This window comes from Rhinatrema bivittatum, chromosome 18 (genome assembly GCF_901001135.1).
Source record: "Rhinatrema bivittatum chromosome 18, aRhiBiv1.1, whole genome shotgun sequence".
Taxonomy (NCBI): Eukaryota; Metazoa; Chordata; class Amphibia; order Gymnophiona; family Rhinatrematidae; genus Rhinatrema; species Rhinatrema bivittatum.
Window position 1 is genome coordinate 43,497,359 of NC_042632.1, and position 25,312 is coordinate 43,522,670.

A 25,312-nucleotide genomic window follows, 5' to 3' on the forward strand; every position below is an offset into this window, starting at 1 on the left:
TTCAAGATCAAGAAATTGTTTCCAAAATTTAAACACACAAATCTTTTGCAAGTAGGAATTCTGTTTGCAATTTTACTTTTATTTAAATTTAAAACAGTATGGTTTAACACACCTAAGTGCTGACAAATTTAATTTTTCATAAAATTTCAAGTCATTATTTGCAACGACCCATTCTATATAAAAAAAATCATTTATGACATTCAGAATGCTTATTGTAATACTTTTACAGTTTCCTTTTGCTTCCCTGCCTGCAGATGAAACAAAAGTAGCTAGACTAGAACATCTCCACCTCACTGATACCTGAAAGCATACTGCTATAGGGTCCTGAAGTATCCCTTTTTTTTTTTCTTTTTTTTTTTTTTAGGACAAGAAGCATACAAATTAGACTAGCAATGTATTTTGTAGTTGGCTTTGTAACATTCTATTAATGGCACTATGATCAAACTAGAGGGTTTAATATAACTTTAGTCTTGCTTGACACATTAAAATAGGACTTGGTCACTTTAAAATGATCTGAAGAATTGTCTAAGGGACCGTTATTGAAAAACTAATCTATTTTTTTTTTTTAATTCACACGGCTTCATAACAGAATATTGGTAAGAATTCAAGGAATGCTTCCTCCCACCTGCCCCCCCCCCCCCCCCCAAAATAGAGAACGAACAGACTTGAAACGAAAAAAAATCGGTTTCACATGATAGTAGGCATTTCTTAGTGAAAGAACGGCACCAGGTAATGACACGCAGAAGCAGTGCTTGAATACACGGACAGTTGGGAGATGGCTACCCACCGTTCCAAACCTGTTCCAAAAATGTTATATTCAATGTTTTCACAAAGAAACATAAATGCCACAGCTTATACAAAAGTATCTTCATAAAACTTTCACAAATGTTAACAGTATTAAAAAAAAAATAATAATAATAATAAATGATAAAAGATGATGCCCAGGTCTTTTCTGCATGCACAGGCAGTGCTATTTGAGAACAAAATGAAGCAGGCACAATGGAACTGGACAAAGCGTGTTTAAAAGCAGATATTAAGGACCTGCACACAGGCACCTCTAATCTGCATGAGAAATACTGACTTTTTTCCTTTAAATAATTAAATCTGTAACATGAACAACTTTTCTGTTAGGTTCCGATATTTACTGTCACGCAAAAATGGTAACATAAAACTGACTTTTTTTTTTTAAACCAATGACCAGGTGTGTTTCCAGCTCTAGTGAAAACCAGTTTACTGAGGGTTAATGGAATTAGACTTAAAACGTAATGTTCTCAATTTAAAATAAAAGTAGTACAAAAGGGCTAAGACACCCATAAACAGTGCAAATCATCAGCAGAAAAAACCTGGTGCAACTTCTTTTATCAGCTGGCCTTTACAATACATGAAACAGATAAAAATTTAGCCTCAAGTTTACAATACAATCATTTCCCAAATCTGATTATTTTAAAGTACAAAATCTCATAAATCAGTTCTTTTGTGGTTCATTTACAATCAGTAAAAGGCTAAATTCTAATTCTATACTTTACAAACAAGTCTGAAAAAGCAGGGAGTGAAGTACGGAAGCATGGTCCTCTTACTACTGGCCTCAAAAAAAGTAGTGCTACAGATCTTCTGTGTGCAAAGAGAAAAGAGCTACTAGAATAATTCCTCCACTTCAAGGCATGAAATTATTACATCTGATAGAAGAAACAGGAAGATTAATTGTAACAAATTCCAGAGTGGTGCAAACACACCAATCTTAACAGTATATAAAGCATGTTTGGGGCTCAGAATTTTATTGTCTGTTGATAGCACCTGGCTTTCACTGTATCTTTATCAAATAATTCAATTAAAAATTAAGACTTAAGAAAAGATTCCCTGTTGGCCCTACCTCACTCCTTTATATTCAGATTTTACAAAATTTACAGATCTGATTAAGAGGAAATCCTCCAGTTGTAAGCTACTACCTCCTGCTGGGCAGATGTATGCCATTCACAGGGGGCAGGAAAGGCAGAACAAGTTCCAGTTGTGAAAAAAGTGAGAAGTGGTCCGAAGGAATGAGTGGATGTGGACAGCCGCTTACATTGTTTTCCACTAGCCAGTGATGATCCAGAGGTCCGAGAGTACCTAGTACATTCAACTGGGGTTTCGAATAGAAGATGTAGTCTATTATGCCCTAAAAATAGAAAGACATAAGAAAGCATGAAGCCAATATTAAAGTGTTTTGCTAGTGTTTGAGGTACTGAACATGCTAAATTACCCCACGTTCCCAATCTGTCCCGCCAAGGCCTTTTTCTGGTCTCCCAATCTTCACTCGAAGACGAAAAAAAAATAGACATCCAGTCATGCACATCAGGGCACATTTGAAAAGTACATTGTCCTCCCACAGACTGAACCGACTGCAGTCTTGGTCGTCCGTGCGGGGGCCTCCTTAGCTGAACATCAGAGACATGGCCGGTGCACAGAAAGCTAGACAGGAGCCTAAGGCAGGGTGGCTAGAAGAGGGTTCCCGGTTACCCCACCATCAGATGAGAAAGACACATATACACAAGATACTGAGGAAGGGGTGAGGTATCAGCATTGCCAACTTCCTAGAAATGGTTTTACTGACAGCCTATCCGCCACAACTCTGTGGAAACTCTGCCCTTGGCCTCCAAATCCATCAAAATTCTGACCCCCTCCCACCGATTTGAAATGTCACATGTGGCCCTTCTCTTAAAACGTATAAGGACCCCTGACCTAGAGGAAAGACATTTAAATAGCTCTAAGGAATAAATGCACAGGAGGCAGGCCTCTTGACAGAAAGGAGACTGACAAACAAAGGGTCAAGGGATGAAAGAGAAGGGGATAGACTCAGGAGTAATCTAAGGAAATATTTCTTTATGGAAAGGATGAATGACGCAGGTGGAAGTGATGGAGACCAGGACCATATCAGAATTCAAGAAAATATGGGATAAGCAAAGGCCGTACAGTCTTTATCTGCTGTCATGTTTTGTGTTTCTGCGTGAAATGTGAGCTAGATAAGTAAGAAAAGTTATGGCATTTCTTCATGCAGCCTCTTGCTGTTGACGTGTCCTTTGAAGATTTTTTTGGTCCTGTGCAACTATGAGTTTGAATTTTAACTTTAAAGGTCTTGGCTGTTTTAGTTTGCCTACTTGTTAGGTATAATGAAGTTTTAGTAGTTTATGTTTAAATGTTGATCTTTGGTTTACTATTGTTGATGTGTGTTAGGCTTATTGTATTTATCCACTGTCAGCTTCTTTGTTTTATTATTTCAATAGTAGTTGGCATATACTTATTAATGTTTTACTATGTGTTATTTGTTAAATGTATTACACTTCCACTTTGAGCTTTACTGGATAGGCGATATAAAAATTTAATAAATATGCACAACAGAGTGGCAGCCAAAACTAGGAAGTGGGTAACTGCATAGTAGTGCATGACTTCATTTTAATATATTTTCTTACTGTCCTGATCATTTACAGATATTTGGTATCTTTGGGCTGACTGTATAGCGTAAATGCTTGCAGCAAACATAGGAATGGAGAATTAAAAAGACAATGTCCCCTAATTTGATACTACTCACAAATTTCAAATCTGCACCATTTCAACTACATTACTGTCGCTCCCAAGGCTGAAATGTTCTCCTTTTGCCAAACTTACAAAAATTGTGCAATGCTGCCCCCTGGGTTTAAAAGCTATGAAGAACATATACATTTTAATTGGTAGCAGGTCAGAGGGCAGAGACTGGGAAAGCTCAACTTTTAAAACGCCTCAAATCTTTTGTCCAGCAGCAACATGAAGCTGTACAAAAATAGTTTAGTTAATACAGCATCCACCACTAGAATAAAATAGAAAGTCATTTCATCCCATTTGCACGTTTTAAACTTGAAAGCATAACTAAACCAGACCCCTTGTGGAAGAAACACCACTGGGAGACAACCAAAACATCACATGGACACAAGATTAGGAATCTTTCAAGGGCAAACTGATGATTTCTTTCCATTCATCATTCTGTAGTTTTGTTTTTAACTGACACCAATTTAAAGATCAGGATCCCAATCCTGTCTTAGCAAAACAGGGGCTTCCAATGTAATCAGACATGAACTATTTGTCTGAAATATGGCAGAAAATTAAAAAAAAAAGTTGAAATAAAGAAATGTAAAGAACTTGCAAAGGCCTGTACATTTTTTTAAATTGGATTCTGTCATTTGAGTCTTGTTCCAGTTGGAATCACATCTTCTGTTAAAAAGGTACTTCATATGCTTTTTTCCACCTTTACATGATGCAATATGAATTCTTATCACATTTTTGTAATTTACATTCTGCTGATGGTCCTAAATCAAGCTGTGGGATCCAATTTGGAGGTGGGGGGAGAGAAGGAGATTCATTACAATTAGCAAGCCCACTGGTTCTGGCCTATCATCAGTGACAGCAGCACACTAACCCAGCTTACAAAATAGTAAATCTTACCACTTCCTCTGGGGAACAGTCTCTCACTTTATTTTCTAGTTTAAACGAAAAAGGTCACAGCTGAATGCATCAGCGTAACCAAGCAGCCAATGGATCTACATGACCGTTCGTAGAAACGGCACTGGAACTAGAGAAGGCAGAATACTCACCTTGAAATCGAAGGTGTAGTTTGTGTAAGGCATTAGGCCATTATCATAGGCACTCTTTAAGTTAAAACCATGAGTAATCCTTCCATTGGTGGGTCCATTCTTCCCATTGCAGCTGAAGTTAGTAAGACTTTCATTGTATCGTAGCTCTTTAAAATCTTTGTGATTTGTTTCAACTCCACCAGTGCTCAAGTACTCGACAACACCTATATTGAAAAGGATCAGCAGAAGTAAGATCAAACAGCAAAATAGTTTTCAAGCTACAAAACCTATCTCAAATTTCTAATTTTCAAAAAGGGTGCATGTATATATATTTTTTTTCTACAGAGTGCAAATCATAAGCATTTAACACACATACAATAAACAAGGGCCTCAGAAATATTGGAATGTATTTATAATTTACTACCCTCCTACTGGTCTTTATTACTGGTCAAATCTTTATAGACTCAAGGGTTACCTGTGATTTAATTTCTACCACATTCCAAAGTTCTCGGTCACTGTAGCCCACGTGCATCCTTGCCCAGGGAGTCCAGATTCAACTTGCTAATACAAGTTTATTGCTCCAAGAGAGGAGCTGTGTGTTAGAAAAGGCTGAATCAGCCACATTGCCTTTCTGGAACTCAAAGTTATATGGGCAAGGTATTCTGGCCATCTGTAACAGGCCTTTGGGTAGAGGAAAAAGTAAGGAAATGCTTTCAGCCCTCTGAAGAAATCTAGGAAGTTATTTCAATTCCATTCACTGTAACTTTAGTCCCCTTGAGTTCTGGTACAAACAAGATTTAGTTGACTGAACTCAAACATATTCTTCAGATCCAACTAGCATAAAACCATGTAGTTTTCTGCAGTATTGCCTCCTACTAAGAGCAAGACAACAACAGGACTTAATATACTGAAGAGCCATTGTAACTGATTTTACTGAAGCTTCTAAAAACAGCAACTAATCTGGCTAGTTAACTAAATTTAAAAAAAAACAAACCCAAAAAACCCAAACATTTCCCCTTAAAGCAGTGCCACTTTAACAAAACCCACCCCAGTGGTTTCTTGTACCTATTCTTAGGGCTCTTCCACTTGCAACATATTTCAAATTTTGAACAAAGGGGATAGACATTGCTGCACTGAGCTTCAGAAAACAGCCTTTCTACTAGCTCACAAAATATAATTACTTGTCATTTTTTCCTGTTTCTGCATATCTGCCTGTTACATAGTAAAATCCTATTTTATAGCATAAAGGACTGTGAATCTTGCACAAGAAGCCATTACTAGGTTAAAAAAAAACAAACAACAACCAAAAGGAACTTGTTTGTACCAGAATCTGGCAGAGAATTCAGATCAGCACACAGCACAAGTGGAATGGTTGCAGGTTCTCCCGATATGCCAGGCTTGAGCAAGCGCGAAGCTTTATCAATAATGTTCTTCACTTCAGACAGGAACATCATGGTCTGCACCAGTTTCACATCCGAATACTCAGGATCCCAATGCATGTGCGCGTTAGCCACAAGCATAAGCTGCTTGTCCGTTCCATGATATGGCTTCTCAGCTACCAATGAAAACATTAACACATTAAGAGCACCATAAAAGATGACTGTTCACTATTTCTTAACAAATTTGGTTCTAAAAAAACAAAGCATTTTTTTTGGTGGGGAGAGGAGGGGGATGGAGGTTCTTGTCCTGGCAGTTTCTTCCTGCTCTTTTGGGTTTACAGCTCAACTGGAACTATGGCTGGAAGCATAATCCTTTATCCATAATTCTTCAGCACCCATCCTCAGCAGGGGCTCCTTCCAGAACCCTGCAATCATGGGCTGTGAACCTGGCCACTAGGGGCGTCCTTCCCCAGAACATCTGTGGAACACTGCTTCTGCACCATGCCTGCCTTGCTCCAGCTGACACGGAGAGCAGAAGACCTTAGCCAGGAATCCAACATGACTCCTTCTGCATGGCTGAATTGGAAAACAGATCATGAAATTACAGGGCCAACTGAAACAACTATAAAAAGAAAGATCCTCCAAAAACAAACAAAAAAGCAAACCACACACTCACACCTCTTTTTTTCACTGCCAAAAACAGCAGAGATTTCCATCTAGAGCTTAAGCATCTTAATTCACTCCCATTTCATTAGTAAGCAAAGAAAGCAGATACTATACTAAGCAGAGACAGAATAGAAAAATCTCTGCTTCTCATACTGCTGCCAAATCATTAAAAAAAAAGTCACATTTAGGAAACATCTCAACACCTTAAAATAAGTCCCTAGAAAGTTCCATCTATCTATATCTTTAAAAGTGAAATAAGTACAGTATCTTGTAGCATTATAGGGGTCTTGTGTTTTTATCAGCTTTCTGTAGGACATTTTCCTCATTTGAACTAAAATTGAAAGCAAACGCCCATTACAATGGCTACTCACTGATTTACATTTGTAGAGCATAAAATAGGGCCAACCAGCATCTCTGATGCTGTGTCAAAGATAAAGGTGGGGAAAAAAAAGGCAAAAAAATTATCTAAGTATTATACAACTGATTAACAGCTAAGCTCAATATGCATATTTTCTGGGGACTGGAAGAAGGAAAATGACTTTTTTACATTTCTGTGCGAATATGCAGGGCAGCAGCAAAATTATGCAAAACAGGACTGGCCCATCCTTTACAGCAGCAGTTGAATTTGTTCCTTAATATGCATTATATTTACTGATGTTCCAAGGTTATAAAGAAGTGTTAGCCCTCCCCATTTTACCAACCATGAAACATTTAAGATTAACAGGCCAATTATCAAAGTAGCTGCATTTAAAAAAAAAAAAAAAAAAAAGGTTTTCCATGGCTTGACTGCAGTTCTTTGAAAAAAATTGATCACCTCTTACTTACAATTAGGGTACTTACTTGCACGTCAAGGGAAAAAAAATCACCATACAAAAGCAAGTGCAAAATCCAGGGGTTCTTTGTATGCATGGAATTTGTAAGTTCCCCTCTCCCAAAGGGAAGCTACTTGCATAAAAATGTATACGATTTGCTTTGCTACTGAAGTTTCCAACTTTTAAAAGGAGACAACCACCTGAATTTTGTCTAAACCTTCCCACACCAATCTGAAAATAAGATTTTGATTGCAATGTTCACCAAATCCAGTAAAAGTTGCTTACTTGATATTTCTATCAACTCCTTCCGAACCTCCAGCAACACTGCAACTCCAATGTTGTCCTTTGTCATTACTCTGTTCAGCATAGCTTCAGACCCTTCAGAGTTTGCCATAGCCAACTGGTTGAACTCAACAGTGTGTTTCTGCACCAAGGAGAATCTAGAAAACAATAAGGTGAACCGGTTTTATTTATTTAAAACACTTCGTTCCCAGTACATGCAAAAATATGCATTTGGACAAAGGCTAGCATTTGCTCAATGGCATCAATCATGGTGTCATCATACACTTCTGCCCAATGATGGATATCGTCTGCAACTTAGACCGTATAGAATTTCCTAAAGCGTTCTACAATAATTCCTATTTGTAATAATTGTTTGCAAAGCTTTAAACCATACAAAAATTTTATACAATGAAACAATATATACAAAGAATAGTAAAGAAAGCAGGCATTTTATCCTTAAGGAGGTTACAGTGCAAGCAACAGCACTCACTCATGTCACGAAAATGGTTCTATATTGATCAGACACCATCAATGCAGACAATGGGCTGGTCATGTGCATCATGTGCAAAGGCTACACCAGCTTGAGTTCAACAAATGACCAGGGCCATTTGAAAAAGCTTAGACAAAATACAATTGTAAATTGAGCAGCTTTCAGGTTTTCGCTGCATTCCCCCCCCCCCCCCCCATTTTTTTCTGTCAAATGTGCTGGATCAAGCTCTAGGCTGCTCTTCATCTCTGAAGCTGAATGAGCCAGATGTGGAGATTAAAGGCCCTAGCTCTGAAAGGCATTCAGGATGGAGAGATTTCAGCTCTGAAAAAAAACAAAAGACTGTGTGCAGGAAATGGGCTCAAGAAAATTCTACAATTCACACAGAGGAATTTTGCTTCAATTTTGCTAGCAGCCCTGCAAATGATTAAGCAACACCCCATTTGATAAAGACTTGTTCTTATATTATAATGGTCATGTTAGAGAAGTTATAGCCTGCTAGTAAAAAGTAAACAAGCTTTCAGGCAAGACAGATGATTTCTTGAGCACTCACTTCTCCGTTTTGAAGAATATTGCACAGCCATCAACATGTTTCCTTTCCTGTTCAGACATTGTTCGAGCTCTAGACTTTGGGCTGAAGAATCCATCATATCCACGTTCTTTCAGTTCTGCCAGAAAAAAGCTGTAGTACTGCTCGGTTTCAACTTCCTGGAAATTCAGAGCAGAACATATCAAATTATGAGGGATATAAATGTATGATAATTTGTGCTCATCTTAAATTAGTAAAGCAGAGTTGCTTGCCTGTAACAGATGTTCTCCGAGGACAATAGGATGTTAGTCCTCATACATGGGTGACATCAGATGAAGCCCCGATGTGGAAAACTTATGTTAACGTTTCTAGAACTGACTAGGCACACTGGGCATGCCCAGCATGCCTTATACCACGCGTCCACACAAGGTCTCTCACTAGTTTTGTAGCATAGAATGATAATTAAAACAAAAAAAACTCTGTGGGGTGGCAGCAGGTATTGTGAGGACTAACATCCTGCTGTCATTGGAGAACACCTGTTACAGGTAAGCAACTCAGCTTTCTCAGAGGACAAGCATGATAGCAGTCCTCATACATTTTTATTTATTTATTTATTTTGGATTTTTATATACCGGCATTCGAGACCGCAGTCACATCATGCTGGTTCACATAAAACGGGAGTGTATAATAAACATAAACTAGAACATTGGTGCGGAAAAGGCAGTTACATGTAACAGGGTGACTAAAACTTGGTGAAGAAGGAAGAGAAAGGACAGTTATTAATTAATAATGGCTAACGATAGTAGAGATAGTTAACAATAGTGTAAATGAGACTGGAGGTTGAAGTTGGGGTGTTGAATCTCTAGCTACATGTGTGAATCTCTAGCTACAGGTTGCTTCCCAACACAAAAAGGGGACCAACAGACACCTAACTAGGTGCCAACGGGCACAACAACAATGGTGCTGTTAGTAACAGAGGGGGAGATAGTCTGAACCCAAACAATGGGCCCTAGGCGGTGAGAGTTGGGTTCTACACCTCAGTTTCCAAAGGACAGACTGGCCAAACCTACTGTCTGCCATCCCTATCCAGACAATAGTGCGATGTGAATGTGTGGAGAGATCTCCACTTCGCAGCCTTGCAGATCTTCTCCATGGGAATTGCTCACAAGTGGGCCACTGACTCTGCCATGCCTCTGATGGAATCAGCCTTGCCATGACACCCTCAAGCTGAAGTTCCGCCTGGGCATAACAGAAGGAGATTCAATCTGCTAGCCAACTGGATAATGTCTGTTTGGCCCAATCTATATCTATCAAAAGAAATAAAAAGTTGGGTGGCCTGTCTATGGGCTTCTGTCCACTTCAGATGGAAGACTAAGGCTCGCTTGCAGTCCAAACCGTGCAGGGCTCATTCGCCTTGGTGTGAATGGGGCCTGGGGAAGAATGTTGAACTGGTTAAGAAGGAAGTTCATCACCACCTTAGGCAGGAACTTAGGGTACATACGGAAGAACACCTGTCATGATAAAAGTCACTAAGGCCTGGAGCTCGCTGACCCTGCATGGTGAAGTGACTGCCACCAAAAATACGATCCAGGTCAGGTACTTCAGGTCACAAAAGGAGCTTTCAATAGCCAAGTTAACACCACATTGAGGTCCCAAGACATAGTGAGAGGCCCTAGGGAAGGCTTCAATTGAAGCAGGCCAAGCATGAATCATACAACTCTAGGCTGTACAGAGATGGGTGTACCATCTACAACTTGGTGGTATGCACCAATTGCACTCAGATGAACTCTAACAGAGTTGGTTTTTAAGCCAGCTTCCCATAGTTGTAGAAGGTAATTAAGCAGTTTTGTGTGGGCAGGAAAATGGATCTAGGGCCTTCTGCTCACACCCCACAGAAAACCTCTTCCAATTCAGTCCATAGGACTTTCTAGTGGAAGGCTTTCTAGAAGCTACCAGGCCCTGAGACACATCCTCAGAGATTGAGCGATTGAAGAATTAACCTCTCAACATCCAGGCTGTGACAGGGCCTGAAGTTGGAATACTGCAACCTGCCTCGATCTTACTTGAGTTCTGGGGAAGTCCCCAGGCGGACAACATTTGGTCTTTTTCTGACATCATTATTATGATACAACTTATAAGTAATTCAAGGCATCTACCATTCTCTTAATAAGGAAGCATTTTCCCCATGCTTCCTCTTTGTCCTTGAAATTCCTCTTCTGTGGAAAAATGTCCCCTTCCTGTGATTTTCAGTCATGAGTAATTGTTTGTTTTATATGGTTGATATATTCAATATGCTGTTTTACTGTGCATATTTCTTTGTGAACCGTCTAGAACTACACAGTATACAAATTTAAAAAATAAAAATAAAGCAGCTTATCAAATCCCTAAAGCATATCAAACCGCCCCCCCTTCCATCTTTTCTCCATCCAGCAAGTGCATTTTGAACTTTAATGGATTTAACTCATGGCTAGTTACACTGCAAGTACTGCAGTTATTTCCCTGTCCCCAGAGGAATTATAAATATATTTGGACCAGAGGCAACAGAGGGTGAAATGACTTGCCCAAGGTCACAAGGAGTGTCAGTGGGATCTGAACCCTGGCTTCCTTAGTTCACAGCTTGTTGTTCTAACCACTAGGCTGCTCCTCCATTCCTGTTTCAAGTCTCCTGTTGTATTTATGCAGCTTTTCCGAGTCACTTCCATGTTCTCAATATCCTTATGAAGGTATGATCTCCATTTTCAAGGCGGGGTCTCCCTAGTGACACATGCAAGAGTTTTACCACCTCCTTTTTTTCTGCTGATATTTCTATTTATGCAATCAAGCATACTGTTAGCTTTCCCTGTCACTTTATTACATTGACTGTCTACCGCCAGATCATCTGAAATGACTACTCCTAGCTCCTCCTTGTTTAACAGGTTACAATTTTTTTCCTTCTAAATAAGTAGCTAGTGGATTTTTGCCACACAAATGCACGATTTTGCCACTGAAGCTCATCTTTTTAAATCCCTTAACCACTCTTTAGTTTTACAAACCCCCTTTCATTTCTTTCACTCCTTTCGGTGTGTCTACTCCGTTATAGATTTTTGTACTATCTGCAAATACGCATGTTTTTCCCTCAAGTTCCTTTGAAATATCACTAATAAAGACTGGGAAAAGAACTGGCCCTCACGTTGAACCATGGGGGTACTCCACTGACCACTAACTTCTCCAGAATGGATTTCATTCATCACCACCCTCTGTGTTCTGTCACTCAACCAGTTCCTCATCCAATTTACAACGTTCTGCTCCACTCCCACAATGTGCAGTTAATCTACCATACATAAGCATGCAAAGTTCCTGGATTGGCTCGCAGCCCTCTCTTTTGATTACACTGTACATTTACAAAGATTTCAGGGCATTCAAATAAGATGCTCAAAGTGCTTCAGAACACCCCGCTCACTACCTGAGGCTTGAAGTGAGTACCATGCAGCAAAAGTTCAGATATCAAATTTATTAAACATTTCCAAGGGCAAAGCGGCAGTTATGTGAACAAACTCAAGAAAGTACTTTTAAGAAAGCATGTGCGCCGCATTAATACGAGGGTTAGTTTACAGCTTGCATGTGCGAACACCGTATGTCAACAACCACTTTTTTTATTGGACCACAGAAAGCATAAATCTCACTGTGAAATGTTCTGCTCTCTTTCAGATTTGCTCTTTTACACTCATTTAGACAAGCAAAAATAAGATATCAGTGGCACATCTTAGAGAACTACATAATTTGTTAGGAGGGTTTCCAGATCTGAAGGACATGCCAGATCATGTCCTGCCAAGATGTGCATTATGTTAGAAATCTGAAAGGAACCTTTATATATGACATTATCAAAGTCACAGACGTCTCTTTTTAGATTTTAATGTAGAAAAATGCCATATTCTGCCTGCATGTTAATGTAACAGTTAAGCTTCCTAATTCAAATGATTATCTTGAATTCAGTAGAACAGCATATAAATACATGATTTTACTTTACTTTTTATTTACGTGACTCAGACCAACATCCGAGTGGTTATCTATTTAGTTACATACAATCAGGTTTGAGAGACAATTAAGGACAATATATGCACTTTGATTTTGGATGAAAATTTAGGCCTGTGCACAGGGTTTTGAAAATGCATACTGAAGTATAAACTGTGGGATAATTTAGTTACCATATTTTCAGTTTTATAAGTCCCACCGTTGTAAAAGTCGCACCCCTCTATAAACAGCCATTTTTACAAAAAATCTGTAGATAAGTTGCACCTTTCTATAATATGCACCTGTTTCTACAGTCTTATGCATTTATGCTATTTTTTCCGATAAAATTAACTGTAAAAGCAAATTTGCCTACTGTAAACGGTTTTTTCTGTAGCTAGCAGGATGAATTAGCCATGCTTTCTGGGATGTCCACTAGGGGGAAGCTCTTCCTTTCCCGTGCGGCGTCATCTTCCATTCAGTCCGTAATAAAGCTGATTTTGCGAAGCGTGGGTTTCTGAGGCTGTCCAGAGAGGCGGGCGGGTCAGCATGGGGAGTCCTCTGGTTCCAACTGCAGAGATGAAGGCAGATACTCCACTCTGTGCCGAACCCCTGCTCGGAGATTGTGATGGTGACCTGTGCAGTCGTGGAAGGAGGGCTAGAAGGATATTTGTCATCATCCCCAAAACTTTGGAAGAATTGTGAAAGTATTTGGGAGATCTGGAATATGGTTTGAGACACCAGGGAAGCCTTGCCCTCTGTGGACTGCCTCCCATGGCTTTTGGTTGAGATTGCTGCCCATAGGATGTCTGAAGGTGGCCCCCATATACGGTGCGTTGCATGCAAATTTTATGTTCTTATGCTCTATACGGGAAGCTCTGTGCTGTTTTTGCAGGAGCTCCTGCAACTGAGGAGAAGCCCGCTTGCGGCGGGAGACAGAGGAAAGGTCAGAAAAACCAGAGAGCTCGAAGACAAGTGCTCCGAGAGGGATTCCACATCAGAAAACCCCCATGTCAAGCAGCAGCTCCAGTGAAAAAAACCACTTGGGAATCCACCCGTGCCGACTTATTCCCGTGCCGGTGAGAGTCATGAGCCCGTGGCGTCAGATGCGTCAACCACTGCTCCTGTGGCAACTGCGCCAAGGTATCCTGTGGAGTGGATGGAAGTGTGTCGATGTGCCGATGCGTCAGAAGATTTGGTCATTGACGCTCTTGTAGATTCCAGAGTCAATGGTGCAGGTGGGGAGGCGCCGGAAGAGGCGTGCTTTGATGTTCTAGACTGCGCACTCTTTCGCTTATGCGGCGCATCTCCCGAGCTTGGTGCCTCTCTGGAGGGGCCCGGGCAGGCATCTTGGGGGGGGGGGGGGGGATGAGCTGCTTTCCCCGATGCTCCGGGAGGGGCGGCAGAGAAGAAGCTCTTTTGATGTTCTTTTGACCTTATGTTGCCTATCAGAGTATGGCCCTGGAGTAGAATGGGCAGAGCGCCTCTCCAGTGACAGAGCACCTGAACCAGAGTCCTCGTCACGAAGCCGGGCGATCTTTTGAGCTCTCTGCCTTTGGACCTGGGGGGAACATGCGGCCATAGTCCTTGCAGGTGGATTGATCGTGCTCTGGGCCCAGACAAAGATAAAAATAGTCATGGCCGTCTGTCGATGACATTATTTTGCCGCACCGGCAAAATCTGAATTCTGGCGGTCAGGGAGGCATAGTCGCACAACAAGTGCTGGAATTATCTGAGTTGTGCCAACAGCCGGTGAAAAAACAGACGCAAAAAGGGATCTAAAAAGGAACAAAAAGATCTCTGTGAAGCTCCGTGCGCAGCTTGCAACGTGGGAAAAAAAAAAAAAGACTTAAGGGAAGATAGCGCTATGCGGGATAGGAAAAGCAGCCGCGCAGAGCAAAGTTCTGTGATGTTTGTGAAGCTCCGTCCAGGCCATCCCCTAGTGGACGTCCCAGACAGCATAGCTAATTCATTCCTGCTTATCGACGGGATTTTTTCATTGTTATCCTTTCAGAATGTACTCAAGGCGAGAGAGAGAGAGAGAGAGAGAAAGGGGGAATGTCATTATATAAGTCTCAGTGTATAAGTTGCAATTACTGAAATCGCTCAAAAAAAACCACAACATATACACCAGAAAATATGGTATTAGATTTGACACTGCTGGTTTTAGCTGTAGGGGAATTTAAACAAGTTTCTGTACTGTTCAGAGTTGTGACATCATACAGTTTTAGATTGAGGTATGTTCATAATACCCTCAGAATCTAGAATATGTGAAATACACATAACACGACAGATGTGTGATAGGTTTAGCAATTATACTCTTTGTGCACTTGAGTTTGATATGATTATGAAATCATGTCCTAAGATGAATCAGTGGAAGATCAAACAATAAAGCTTAACTGCCTTTACTTACCTGAAGGCTTACAATATCAGCATTGCAATTCAAGATTTCTTGCATGATGGCTTTTTTTCTGTACTCCCAGTTCAAAGCCCATGACGGACAGTAGCCATATAACTGACGAGTAGCATACTTATCACAAAGCACGTTGTAACACATGACGGAAAACAAGGCTGCAGAACAACAATTTTATTTATATAAATGATGTGTTAACACAAATTACAATTACAATCTTCATTCTAATGGAGTTAAACATCTGCTTTATCATCTTCAAATCAAATGTTGCATAGTGCATGCAATGCATTTTTGCATCTCACACTTCTTAAACTATCAAACTACATCCCTAAGTTTCAGATATTCAGTATGCATGTTAAAGAGAACCTGTGGATGAGTACAAAGGAAGCAGGTGTAAAACATTTCAGATGTCAGTGAATGGAAAAGAGGAGATTATAAAAAAGGCACTTATGTGCACCTGGCAGCATATTTTTTTTAAGTTATCAACTGTTCTTGTTTTAAAAAAGGGAAACCTCAAAATGAAATGCTTCTTTAAACAAATCTAACAGAATTACACTCAGAGGTTATATAACCTTAAACATGTCTGACAACTGTATATTAGTATAAATTGTTGAAAGAAGTTTTTTGTTTTTTTTAAATTAAAGGGCATATGAACAAATCAACTTAAAAACTGTGAGCTGTAATTGAAAAAGGAGAGCAAACAAAATATGGACAATAAAGGGTGCATTCAGAGGCATAAAACAGTACTCAAACTCACCCCCTCACCCCATGTGGGACTGGCCCAGTGGAACAAGAGCACTGATCTGCACTGTCATATAGAAGGATCTGGGATGCAATACCTAGAACAAGTTTTCCTCTCCCTGGATCTGCTGGGAAAGCTGCCAAGGCAACATTCATAGGCCCTGGGTGGAAGGAAGTCTATTCATTGTGGCTGGATTTAGAGCACATGACTGCAGGGTTCTAGCAGGAACCTTGGTGCATGGCCCCAACCTGAGCACTGTCACTACAATTAGAAGGGGATATAGTAAGGGGTGGCGAGAGGAGAGGAGAGTGAAACCCTAGGTAGCTGCAAATGAAGGCTCAAGGAACCAGATTCCAATCCTGGTTCTGAATGAACTGGAAACCCAAAGGAGAAGGAAAATTTATTTATGGTTTGTTTTTTTTAGCAAAATTCTATAAAAGTCAGGCAGTGTTTGGCCAGTACCAGACCACAATGGAAGTGAGAATAGCAGTGATTAATCCCTGCTAATCTGCACAAGGACAAATTAACAGAATATTTATTCAATTCATATATGCAGGCCAATGCAATATAATGCGCTCAGCCTAATGCGCAGCTTGACGTGTGATTGGTCGTGTGTTTTTAGATGCACTAGAATAACTTCCGATTCAATAATGGAATTAGCACGTCCAAAACGCAGATCCAAACCAGCATGTAGCTAACAACGCTCATCACATGTAAATACCATGCAGATGAGGCTATTAGCTAGTACCCCGGATGCAAAAAAAAAAAATCACCATGTGCCCAACACGCACATTTTAATCCGCAAACATTAATGCCAGCCCCGGAGCTGGCGTTAAGTGTTGACACTCCAAGTCTCAACAAAACAGCAAAAAAAAATACTGCTTTTCTATGGTTCCTCTGACTTAACATTGTTGCAATACTAAACAAGAGGAACCATAGAAAAGAGCATCATAAAAAAAAAAAAAAGTCTTGACAGCAGTCAGGAAAATGAATGCTCAATTTACCAGCTGTACCCGGGTTAGGAAAAACAGGCTCTCGTAAATTGAGCATCCATTTTCCTAACCCGCAAAGCCAAGTCTCCTGGGTGCCAGATGCCAAGGATGCACTAGGGATGTACAATTTATCCCTGGCGCATCCTTTTTATCACAGTACCTAGTTAAACATATCACATCGGGTGCCCAGGAGAGGTGGATGGGCTCGTGGTAGGAAAACGAGAACCCATTTTCTACATGCTTTTATTGCATCGGCCCCATAATGTTAAAACATTATTAACATAGGCCCCAATGCATTAAGGCGTGCTTGGCTGGGTGCATATTTTAGTGCCTGTTTGCATGCACATCCTTCTGTGTGCAGGTTTACTTCCAATTTAAACAAGGAGTTTCGCACTCAAGAAAGGTTTGCACAACCATAACAAAAATGTGTACACAAATTAGCGCTCTTGCGTACAAAACCCATGTTAATCAAACCTTAAGTTATTTCTCCCCAATGTGGAGAGATGTGCTGGCTTTACTCATATTCTTGATGCTGGAAATTTAACTCCAGGTAGAGTAAAGTTTCCGGGGCTAGTGTTAGTCTATTGGGATGAATCGGGATGTCATGATGTGGGTATTCCATAGCACAGATTTATGCTCAGAAAACACAACTTGTATGCAAAACATGTTTTCAGCACATGAAACAGGTTATGTGGGCAGAAATCACACTTTATATGCAGGGAACGATTTATGTGCATAACTCTTTTCTGTACAACAAAAATGGTTTATACAAGCTAAGTATTTTATTGCATGCACATTTTCGGGTGAATGCAGTTTCTTTTAAACTCCCAGTACATTAGCATACCATCAGTTCACTGCTTTGGGAGTTATTTTGATATAATAGTAAAGCAGAGTTGCTTATCTATAACAGGTGTTCTTCTAGGACAGAAGGATGTTAGTCACACATTAGATGGAGAATAGCATGGAAAACTTATGTCAGAATTTCTGGAATTTTGACGGTGCATGCTGAGCCTGCCCTAAACCTCGTGTCTACGTGGGGCCCCTCTTCAGTCTCGTAACATAGAATTATGATAAACATTAAAACAAGAAAATAGGAGAAACCCAACTCTGCGGGGTGGTGGGTGGGTTTCGTAAGGACTAACATCCCGCTATCCTAGGAAAACACCTGTTACAGGTAAGCAACTCTGCTTTTTCCAAGGACAAGCAGGATGCTAGTCCTCACACATGGGTGAATCCCTAGTTACAGGCTGCTCCCCCACACAAAAGGGGACCAACAAGCACCAACCAGGTGCCAGTAGGCACAACAATCACTGTGCTGTTGGTAACAGAGGGGGAGACAGCCTGAACCCAAACAGGCCCCAGGGCAGGGAGAGTTGGTTTCTACATCTCATATTCTGAGGACAGACTGGCCAAACCAACTACCATGTCAGCCATCCCTATCCAGACAGTAGTGAGATGTGAATGTGTGGAGAGAACTCCACGTCGCAGCCTTGCAGATCTCCTCCACGGGAACTGTTCACAAGTGGGCCACAGACATTGCCAATGATTTGACAGAATGAGCCTTGACATAATTAAAATGGAACTCTGTTACCACCTTAGGCAGAAACTTAGGGTGCGTACGCAAGACCACCATGTCATGATAAAATTTTGAATAAAGTGAATAAGTCACTAAGGCCTGGAGCTCACTGACCCTGCACACTGATGTGACCGCCACCAGAAATATGACCTTCCAGCTCAGGTACTTCAGGTCACAGGAGCTCAACGGCTCAAAAGGAGCTTTCATCATCTGAGCTAGCACTACACCGAGGTCCCAGGATACAGTGGGAGACCTTAGGAGAGGTTTCATCTGAAGCAGGCCCCATATGAAGTGTACAACTATAAGCTGTTCAGAGACGGGCGTAACATCTACACCTTGGTGGTAAGTGCCAATTGCACTGAGATGAACTCTAATGAGTTGGTCTTCAAGCCAGCCTCCAATAAGTGTAGGAGGTAGTCAAGCAGTTTGTGTGTGGGGCAGGAGAAGGGATCTAGGGCCTTCTGCTCACACAACACAGAAAACCTCTTCCACTTCAGTCTGTAGGACATTCTAGTGGAAGGTTTTCTGGAAGCCACCAGGACCCGAGACACATCCTCAGAAAGATTGAGTGGCTGCAGAATTAACCTCTCAACATCCAGGCTGTGAGTGACAGGGCCTAGAGGCTGGGATACCACAGCCTGCCGTGATCTTGCGTGATGAGCTCTGGGGAAATCCCCATACTGATCAGTCTCTGGATGGACACATCCTGATAGAGTGGAAACCAGATCTGTCTTGGCTAATGAGGGGCTATGATTCTTCATGACTAGAGGAATCTGAAGATATGCGTACAGAAGACCCCTGCCCCAATGTCGGGCAAAGGCATTCAAGGCTGGTTTGCTGTTTGACCTGTCCAGGGAGCAGAACTAAGTCACCTTCCTGTTGCAGGAGGACATGAGCAAGTCCACATCCGGGTTTCCCCAGAGGCCAAAGATCCTGTTCACTAACCCCTGGTCCAGAGACTACTCATGGGGTTACTCAAGTCTGTTCTCAATCACATTCTCCGTTCCAGCCAGATACATGGCCCTGAGTGCCACCAAATAGGACAGGCCCCAGGACCAGATCTGGACCATTTCCCGACACAGGAGATACGAGCCTGTATCTCCCTGCTTGCTGACATACCACCACATCACAACTTGGATATCTGCTTGTATCCGGACAATTTTGTTGGACAGCTGATCTCTGAAAGCCCATAGCACTACCTGATCGCCCAGAGCTCCAGGAAGTTGATCTGACACCATGCTTCCTGGGTGGACCTTAGGCCCTGGGTGTGTAGTTCCCCACTCCAAGGTGGATGTATTTGTGGTTAGGACAATTTGGGTAGGGGGATTTTGAAAAGATATTCCCCCGTTTCAAATTAGAGAGAACCTGCCACCAGGACAAAGAGTCCTGGAGAGACGGAGTGACTCAGATGTGAGCCCAGAGGCTCTACATGGTCTGACACCACTGCCACCTCAGGGTCCATTGGGCTCTGCGCATGTGTCAGTGTGCCAAGGGTGTAAGATGGATGGTTGCAGTCATGGGCCCAACAGCCTCAATATGTACAGAGCTGAAACCTGCTGGCTCTGTTGAATTATCGCCGCTATGGACACCAAGATGACCACCCTGGAACGCTGCAGGAAGGCTTTCGCCTGAGCCGTGTCTAGCAGGGCTCCTATGAAGTCCAATCAAGGTGACATGCTGAGATGGGACTTTGGGTATTTGATGACAAACCCTAGTGACTCCCAACACCTGGATGGTCAAGCGAAAGGACCTATCAGCCCGTATGTGAGATGTGCTCTTGACCAGCCAATCATCCCCAAGCAAGGGAAAACAATCACTCCCAGTCTGCGGAGGTGTGCCCCACCACAGCCATTTTGTGACGACAAGTGGAGCCAACGCTAGCCTGAACAGCAACACTCTGTAGAAGTGCTGTTTTCCCACCACAGATCAGAGATACTTCCTGTGACCTGGGAAGATCTCGATGTGGGTGTATGTGTCCTTTAATTTGAGAGAGCATAGCCAGTCCCCTTATTGCAGGAGGGGAATCAGGGTGCCCAGGGAAACCATCTTGAACTTTTATTTTTTGAGAAACTCATTTGTTATATTTATTACATTGCATCCATTTTTTAGTTAAAATTGTTATATGTAAACAGACGTGATGGCATTGCTGAATATCGGTATATAAAAGCAAATAAAATTAAAATAAATAAGGCCCTCAGATCTATGATGAAATGGAGTCCCCCTGTTCTCTTTGAAATTAGGAAGTACCAGGAATAGAATCCCTGTCCTCTTTGCCTTGGTGGGACAGATTTGACCGCTCTGGTCATTAAGAGGGCTGAGAGCTCCCATAACAGTACCTCCTGATGTGCTATTAAACCCCAAAATGGGCAGAGAGGGCAATTTTGCTGGATACCCAATAGGTTCAATTGGTACCCTTGACGGACAATGGACAGTACCCACTGGTCCAAGGTTATACTGGGACACCGATCCGCAAAGAATCATAACCTGCCCCTGTTCAGCGGATCCAATGTCACGGGTACAGGTGGTTGGCTCAAGCTCCCTACAATCCAGTCAAAACCCCATCCCAGGATTTGGCTATGGAACTGGCTAGGGCTTGGGAACTCTCTGTTGTCTGGGACAGCTACAGGAGCTCATCCTCTGCAAACAGGAGCCAGAACTCTTGGCTGAGGAGGGTGGATCTGAAGTGCTGGTAGAGAGCTGTTGGAGGGTATCATGACGATTCCATAACTGGGCCACCGCGTACCTCACCTTATCTCCAAAGAGATTCTCTCCTATGCCTGGCAAGTCAGCGAGTCTTTCCTGTACTTCCGGTTGGAGATTGGAGACCCGCAGCCAATTCCCATTGCAGAGACTCTGTTTTCCACATTCCAGGCCCTGATGCACCAGCGATAAGAAGGGATCTTGCTGCTGCTGAGGCAGTTGCGCAGCAGTCTTTTACACCTGCTTCGAAGGGGCAATAAGCATGGCCCCTTGGAACACTTTCCTCCTAAGTGTGTCCACTGCTCTATGATACTTGCCCAGGGGCACCAAAGTGTGGGTCCGAGAGCACTTAGCATTCTTGAAAGTGGATTAGACCACTACCAATTGGTGTGACAGTTGATGCTTCTCAAATCCGGTAGCCTGTTGGACGAGGTAAACCCCATCCACCTTCTTGTTGATAGGAGGTACTCCCAGATCCTCAGCACCAACTCCTTAAAGATCTCATGCAGGAGGACTGCCGCTATCTCTTCGGAAGCTTCCACGAACTGGAGGATTTCCAGCATCATGTGTCTGGCATCCTCCTCAGTCATTAACTGAAAAGGGATGGCCTCAGCCAATGCCCGTACAAAACCTGTGAAGGTCAAGTCCTCCAAAGACCACCCTGCAACCCACCCCACCACACCCCTTCTGATGCCCTGGACTCGTCTGCATCCTCATTCATGTTGTGCTTTTAATTTGTGGTAGGGCTTTGTATGGTTCATTTTTATATAAAATCATCATCAACCTAAAAATGTCCTAGAGGTACTGCTTGCAATGCGAAAACAATGAAAAACACCCATTATAGTACTCACCAAATACACCTAATTGCCTGAAAAATACACACTTCAATGTGAAATTTATAAATACCTAGGATCAGAAGACCTAGATGTATGCTGGCAACAGAGAGAAAACAAAATGGTTGTGAACCGGGCTAATCCCAAGCCTTAGAGCAGGGATATGCAATTCTGGTCCTCGAGTGTGGCAAGATGGGCAGATCCACACTAAGCATTCATGACAGGCATTTGCATATCAGGCAGTGCATGTAAATGCATCTCATGAATATTCAGTGTGGATATCTTGAACACCTGACCAGCTTGCGGAACTCAAAGACAGCAAAATTGCTTACCTGTAATAGGTGTTATCCTAGGACAGCAGGATGTAGTCCTCACATATGGGTGACGTCACTGGACGGAGCCCTATCACAGAAAACTTCTGTCAAAGTTTCTAGAAACTTTTGACAGAAGAGAGCTCCATGCTGCAGCCTTGCATATGTCAGCAATCGGTACTGAACGATAGTGTGCTACTGAGGTTGCCATTGCTCTGAGTGCGCTTTTACTCGTCCCTGGAGACAAAGGCCTGTTTTTTTATAGCAGAAGTCGATACAGGCTGCTAGCCAGTTACAGAGTATTTGTTTGCCCATTGCTTTACCCAGTTTGTTTTTATCAAAAGAAACAAAGAGCTGGGTGGAATTCCTATAGGCTTTAGTGTGGTCTAGATAATATGCTAGCACGCGTTTACAGTCTAAGGTGTGTAAAACTCTTTCGCCTTGGTGCGAGTGAGGTCTGGGAAAGAATGTGGGCAAATTTATAGACTGATTCAAGTGGAAGTCAGTAACCACCTTGGGAAGGAATTTAGGGTGAGTACGGAGTACCACTCAGTCATGTAGGAGCCTCGTATAGGGTGAATATATTACAAGTGCTTGCAACTCACTAACTCTCCTAGCAGATGTAATAGCTACTAGGAAGAGAATTTTCCATATAAGAAATTTAACATTGCATGAATCTATGAGCTCAAAAGGAGAACGCATGAGCCTTGCTAGAACTACATTAAGGTCCCATTCTGTGACTGGAGACCGCAACAGGAGTTTAAGTTGAATTAAACCTCTCATAAACCTACTGACAAGGGGTTGCACTGATATCGGGGCATCCCCTACTTCCTTGTGGTAAGCTGAGATAGCACTCAGGTGTACCCTTACCGAAGTCTGTAGACCAGAGTCTGAAAGGTGCCAGAGATAGTCCAATAAAGACGATGTGGGACAGGAAAAGGGATCAATACTTTTCTGTGTGCACCACGTGGTGAATCTTTTCCACTTACAATAATAGGATTTTCGTGTAGAAGGCTTTCGTAAAGCTGCAAGCACTTGAGATACATTAGTTGAAAGATTTAGTGGTTGCTGGATCAAGCTTTCAACATCCAGGCTGTGAGGGATAGGGTCTGAAGGTTGGGATGGCGCAACCTGCCCTGATCTTGAGTTATGAGAGTGGGTGCTGTGCCCAGGAGAACTGGTTCTCTGATCGAGAGGTCGAGAAGTATGGGGAACCATACTTGTCGAGGCCTATACGGGGCTATGAGTATCATTGACCCTTTGTCCTATTGTAGCTTCACTAGTGTTTTGGTTATTAGCGGTATTGGAGGTTATGAATATTGAAGACCTGAGTTCCAAGGGCGAGCAAAGGTGTCCTTGGCTAACTGGTTTCTCTGTTTGTGCAGGGAGCAGAATCTGTCTACCTTGTGATTCAGCTCGGATGCAAAGAGGTCCATTGTTGGCTGACCCCAACGTTGGAATATCTTTGTTGCTATGAAAGGATCCAGGGACCACTCGTGGGGTTGGAACTGACGACTGAGGCGGTCTGCAACCATATTGTGTATACCTGCTAGATAAGTGGCCCGGAGAAACATGGAATGTGTCAGGGCCCAGTCCCAAATGTGTGCGGCTTCTTGGCAAAGGAGATAAGAGCCTGTACCCCCTTGTTTGTTCAGGTACCACATGGCAACTGTGTTGTCGGTTTGTATTAGAACAGTCTTGTGTGAAAGGCAGTCCTTGAACGCATAAAGCGCATAACATATAGCTCGAAGCTCCATGAAGTTGATGTGAAATGTTGCTTCGAGTTTTGTCCACATACCTTGAGTCTGAAGATTGCCTATGTATGCTCCCCAACCTAAGGTGGATGCATCTGTAGTTAAGGACACTTGTGGAACTGGTTGCTGGAAAGGTTGGCCTGTGAGCAAGTTGTTCATATCCGTCCACCAGAGGAGAGAGGAACGCAGCTGGTGCGTTATCTGGAGGCAGTGGTTGAATGGCTTGAATCCACTGTGAGCTCAATGTCCACTATGTTATTCTCATGGCTAATCTGGCCATAGGAGTGACGTGGACTGTGGAAGCCATGTGGCCTAGCAGAGTTAGGAACCGATGGGCTGTAGCTGTTTGCTTTGCACGTAGTGATTTTGCTAACTTGGAGAGCATGTCTGCGCGATTTTTTGGTAGGAAAGTTTTTGAGACGGTGGTGTTCAATTCCGCTCCAATGAATCTTAGAAGATGAGAGGGTAGGAAGTGGGATTTTGATAATTGAGGAGAAATCCTAGCGAGTGAAGCAGATTGATTGTGAGCTTGAGAGAAGTGAGAGCTCCTTGTCTTGATTGGCTTTTGATGAGCCAGTCATCCAGATAAGGGAAAATGTGTATGCTTTCTTTGTATAAATGGGCCGCTGCCACTGCCAGGCACTTTGTGAATACTCTGGGTGCCGAGGCAAGTCCGAATGGCAGGACTCTGTATTGAAAGTGTTGATGGCCCACCAGAAAGTGCAGGAACTTGCGATGAGGAGGGAATATTGGGATGTGAGCATAAGCGTCTTGAAGATCCAGAGAACAGAGCCAATCTCCTGTTTGAAGAAGAGGAAGCATGGTGCCTAAGGATACCATCCTGAATTTTTCCTGCGTAGAAATTTGTTGAGATTTCGGAGGTCTAAGATGGGACATAGGCCTCCTGTTTTCTTTGGAATGAGAAAATAGCGGGAATAGAATCCTCTGCCCTGATGAGGTTGGGGAACTGGTTCCATGGCCCTGGCTCTCAGCAGGGTGGATAATTCCATATGTAGAAGAGTGCTATAATCTCTGTGCATCCAAAGAGATTTTGGAGGATAGTCTTTTGGCTGTGTGAGAAAATCCAGATGGTAACCATGTGCTAAAATGGACAGAACCCATTGATCTGTGGTTATGGCTGACCAGTTGGGTAGAAAATAGGAAACCCAGCCTCCGACTGGCAAGTTTGGATTCCTGGAGAGGCTGCTGTTCCCTGGATCACTTAAAAAACCAGATGCCTGGCCTGTCTGAGGGGGAGGCTGAGGTCTG

The 25,312-nt window shown here is 42.4% G+C and overlaps 1 protein-coding gene across 2 annotated transcripts in view; it reads right to left on the bottom strand.

Moving 5' to 3' along the window:
* Window positions 1–301: 301 nt before the first annotated feature.
* CNOT6 (CCR4-NOT transcription complex subunit 6) overlaps window positions 302–25,312 on the bottom strand; it is a 55,198-nt gene continuing 30,187 nt past the window's right edge. For both annotated transcript variants that reach the window (XM_029583588.1, XM_029583587.1), the window contains exons 7-12: window positions 15,136–15,293; window positions 8,760–8,914; window positions 7,723–7,877; window positions 5,905–6,135; window positions 4,602–4,804; window positions 302–2,155 (exon numbers count right to left, since the gene is read on the bottom strand). In XM_029583588.1, coding sequence (XP_029439448.1) covers window positions 1,943–2,155; window positions 4,602–4,804; window positions 5,905–6,135; window positions 7,723–7,877; window positions 8,760–8,914; window positions 15,136–15,293 — 1,115 coding nt within the window. In that variant the 3' untranslated portion in view covers window positions 302–1,942. The remainder of the gene's footprint in view (window positions 2,156–4,601; window positions 4,805–5,904; window positions 6,136–7,722; window positions 7,878–8,759; window positions 8,915–15,135; window positions 15,294–25,312) is intronic.